The following is a 4,483-nucleotide window of genomic DNA, read 5'->3' as shown; positions in this document are numbered from 1 at the left end:
AAATCCACCTGCCTCTGCCTCCCAAGTGCTGGGATTAAAGGCGTGCGCCACCACCGCCCGGCTGTGACCAGATTTTTCTATTTAAAAAGATTTTTTAATTGCATTTGTGTGTGTGTGTGTGTGTGTGTGTGTGTGTGTGTGTGTGTGTATGTGTGTATGTGTGTGTGTCAGATACCTATGCCTGCCTGCATGAGTGTAAAGCATGAGTGTGGAGTTCAAAGGAGAACTTTTAATCCCTTTCTTACAGAAAATGGATTAAAAATTCCATTCTATATTATTTTTTTCTCTGTGAATGGGCTGTGGGGTTGCTTGTATCTTTAGTTCTTGTGAACAAAGGCTGTTGGGGATATAGAACCCTGTCTCGAAAAAACCAAAAAAAAGGGCTGGAGAGATGGCTCAGCGGTTAAGAGCACCGGCTGCTCTTCCAAAGGCCCTGAGTTCAAATCCCAGCAACCACATGGTGGCTCACAACCATCTGTAATGAGATCTGACGCCCTCTTCTGGTGTGCCTGAAGACAGCTAGCTACACTGTACCCACATAAATAAAATAAATTAAAAAAAAAAAAAAAAAAAAAAAAAAAACAAAAACAAAACAAAAAAAAGATTAAAAAAAAAATCAGTATTGAAAAAGGATTTCATAGTGGTAGTTTAAAAAATCTGAGGTGTGGTAGTGCATGCCTTTAATCCGGAAGCAAAGACAATTGCATCTTTGTAAGTTTGAGGCCAGCCTCATCTACATAGAGAATTCCAGGCCTACCAGAACTGTATAGTGAGACCTTGTTTTAAACAAAATAATTAAAAAAAAAAACCCTATAAAACTTATTTAAACTTCATTGTTTTTTGGTAGTAATCTACATATGCAAATATATATGCAAAGTTGGATAGGAATATTTTGTGTTATTTAGTTTCACTATGAGTTCTATTTGTGTCCTTTTTAAAAAATTTATTAGTTTATTTATATGTGCATGCCACTTATGTGCAGGTACCTGCAGAGGCTAGAAGAAGTTATCTTCTAGAATAGGAGCTAGAGTTACAGGCATCCATCTGACATGGATTGGGGACTGAACTTGTTCAGTGGAAGAGCCATCTTTTTAGCACTCACAGCTCAATTTCTTTTTCTTTCTTCCTTCCTTCCTTCCTTCCTTTCTTCCTTTCTCCCTTTCTTTCTTTCTTCCTTTCTCTCTTTCTTTCTTTCTTTTTTTTTTTTTTTTTTTCAAGACAGAGTTTCTCTGTATAGTCCTGGTTGTCCTGGAACTCACTCTGTACACCAGGCTGGGCTCAAACTCAGAGTTCCACCTGTCTCTGCCTCCCAAGTGCTGGGATTAAAGGCGTGTGCCACCACTGCCCGGATCCACTGCTCAATTTTTTTTTTGCCTTTGGGCATGATACTGTTCTCTGAGAGGTTATAGCATTTAAAAAATTTTTTTTTAAATTATATTTACTGTGTGTGTGTGTGTTTCCCGCACATGCGTGTGCCAGTCACTGTGGAAGTCAGAGGACACCTTGTAAGGGGTTGGTTCTCTCAGTCTCCCATGTCTTTCTCAGGAATGGAACTCTGGTTGTCAGGCTTGGTAACAAGTGCCTTAACTACTAAGCCATCTTACTACCCATATTTTTTAAGTTCTATGGGAGCCGGGCGGTGGTGGCGCACGCCTTTAATCCCAGCACTTGGGAGGCAGAGGCAGGAGGATCTCCGAGTTCTAGCCCAGCCTGGTCTACAGAGTGAGTTCCAGGACAGCCAGGGCTATACAGAGAAACCCTGTCTTGGAAAACCAAAAAAGAAAAAAATAAGTTCTTAGGAATTCACATTTTTGTTCGAGAAATAAAAATTTGTAGATAGGAAGTTTGTTTTGAGAAATAGTAACTTGGAAGGAATGTCATCACAATGCCTTGCGATGCACTTGTAGGATGTATTTGCTCCCTCTCGTGAGGATTCCTACCTTTGTTTGCAACATTTTGCAGACTTAAGGCAAGAGCTAGCAGTTCGGGAACGACAACAGGAAGTGACCCGCAAGTCTGCTCCCAGCTCTCCAACTCTGGACTGTGAGAAGATGGATTCTGCTGTCCAAGCTTCACTCTCCTTGCCTGCAACGCCTGTTGGGAAAGGCACAGAAAACAGTTTTCCTTCACCAAAAGGTTTGTATTTTCTCTTTAAGGCCATGATAGCTGGATAATCAGTTTTAAATGCATTTGCTGGTGTAGTAGAGCTGCTACAGGTCAAGCGAGAACTGCAATTTACAAGTTACTTTAGTATCTGGAAAGCACAGGAGGAACTGTTTTTCCAGGTCACTGATATGTAGCAATGAGATGATGTCTGTACTCACTGCAAGAGCAGCTTAAAAGTACATTTTTTTAAAAAAGATCTATTTGTTTATTTTATGTATATGAGTACACTGTAGCTGTACTGATGGTTGTGAGCCATCATGTAGTTGTTGGGAATTTTGAATTTAGGACCTCTGATTGCTCCGGTCAGCCCCACCTGCTCTGGTGGGACCCTGCTCGCTCTGGTGGGACCCTGCTTGCTCTGGCCTAGAGATTTATTTGTTATATGTAAGTACACTGTAGCTGTCTTCAGACACACCAGAAGAGGGCATCAGATTTCATTACAGATGGTTGTAAGCCACCATGTAGTTGCTGGGATTTGAACTCAGGACCTTAACTGCTCTTAACTGCTGAGCCATCTCTCCAGCTCTTAAGTAAGTTTTAAAAAGTTAAAAGTTACTTATTTATATATTTTCTAGGACAAGGTTTCTCTGTGTAGCTCTTGCTGTCCTGGACTCACTCTGTAGACCAGGTTGGCTTCTAACTCAGAGATCTGCCTGGCTCTGCCTCTTGAGTGCTGGGAGTGTTCCACCATGCCACCATGCCCAGCAAGTTAAATTTTAAGTTTTAAAATTTATTTTTAAGAGCTTATTTTGGTTATTATAGAAATACATGTTTATGCAGATTTCTTTGTTTGCTTGTTTGTTTCTGCCTGCCTGCCTGCCTGCCTGCCTGTCTGTCTGTCTGTCTATCTGTCTATTTTATCTTTTTTGGGCCTGGGTATTGAACCCAGAACTCTGTGTTTGCTTGGCAAAAGGCACTGACACTGATATCTATTCTCAGTTCCATGTAGTAAATTTGAAAGTACAAAGAAGCTGAGTTTTACAGAGGGTTTCTTTATTTGAGTTATTCCTTCCATATTTCTTTGCTACCATAGATTGGTGTTTAGTTTTGAGGCACGATCTCAGCAAGCCTAGGCTGGCCCGAAGATGACCTTGCATTAATTCCTGATCTTCAAATCTCTCCCAGATTCTGGGGTTACAGGCAGGTGCCGTCACACCCAATCTGTCATGTTAAGTTTTTTGATACTACCTAAATAATTATTTCTTGCCTTTGCTGTTTAGTATGTCATAGAAAAACAGGCTTTCTACACATATGCAAATAGAATTTTGAGTTACTATTTAGATTGATTGGTTGGCTCAAGTAGACCCTTCTGTTAGATGGTTCTTGAACTGCCCACAAAGGTAACATTCAGGGGAAACTGATATGATTCTTCTTGTTAGGTGCACATAAGGAGGCAAAGCATTCTGTAGCCAGCCTTAGAGCCTTGCAGTGCAATTCCACAGCTTTCTAGTTCCAGCTTGTTTAGGTAGTCCACAGTTCATATCCCAGCTTCCACCACTCCCCCTGTCCTCCTGCCCTTCTCAAATACATTTTATCTCTAGTGTGAGAGGAGGTTTTCTGGCAATAGGACAGCATTTCCTGTATTTGTGCTGCTCAAGTAGCCTGAAGTAACTGTTAAACTTTATACTCATTTCAGTGAATGGTGAAATTCAATTTCTTGTGTCAGTCACATTTCATTATTGAGAGTATTATGCTGATTACTGGTTTGGCACAGTATTTCTGTCTTTTTGTTTTGTTTTGTTTTTCAAGACAGGGTTTCTCTGTGTAGCCCTGGCTGTCCTGGAACTCACTCTGTAGACCAGGCTGGGCTCGAACTCAGAAATCTGCCTGCCTCTGCCTCCCAAGTGCTGGGATTAAAGGCGTGCGCCACCACAGCCCGGCCTATCTTTTTTTTTTTTCTTCTGCTTTTTTGAGACATGGTTTCTCTGTGTAGCCCTGGCTGTCCCGGAACTCATCTGTGGACCAGGCTGGCCTCGAACTCAGAAATCCGCTTGCCTCTGCCTCCCAAGTGCTGGGATTAAAGGCGTGTACCACCACTGCCTGGCGGTACAGTATTTCTTCACACACACACACACACACACACACACACACACACACACACACACACACACGGAGACTAGATTTATTTCATGTATGTGAGTACATTGTAGCTGTCTTCAGACACACCAGAAGAGGGCATTGGATCCTATTACAAATGGATGTGAGCCACCATGTTGCTGGGAATTGAACTCAGGACCTCTGGAAGTGCTTTTAACCACTGAGCCATCTCTCTAGCTCCTTAGCATAGTACTCCCCTTCCCTCCCCTCCCCTCCCCTC

General features: G+C 42.0%; 1 protein-coding gene across 11 annotated transcripts in view; it reads left to right on the top strand.

Moving 5' to 3' along the window:
- Ndel1 (nudE neurodevelopment protein 1 like 1) overlaps positions 1–4,483 on the top strand; it is a 53,307-nt gene that overhangs the window by 36,217 nt on the left and 12,607 nt on the right. For all 11 annotated transcript variants that reach the window (XM_031351360.1, XM_031351357.1, XM_031351356.1 and 8 more), the window contains one exon: positions 1,963–2,136. In XM_031351360.1, the coding sequence (XP_031207220.1) occupies positions 1,963–2,136 (174 nt within the window). The remainder of the gene's footprint in view (positions 1–1,962; positions 2,137–4,483) is intronic.

The sequence above is a fragment of the Mastomys coucha genome, unplaced genomic scaffold, assembly GCF_008632895.1.
Source record: "Mastomys coucha isolate ucsf_1 unplaced genomic scaffold, UCSF_Mcou_1 pScaffold5, whole genome shotgun sequence".
NCBI lineage: Eukaryota > Metazoa > Chordata > Mammalia > Rodentia > Muridae > Mastomys > Mastomys coucha.
Note: the sequence above shows the minus strand (reverse complement) of the source record. Positions and strands in the feature narration are given on the sequence as shown.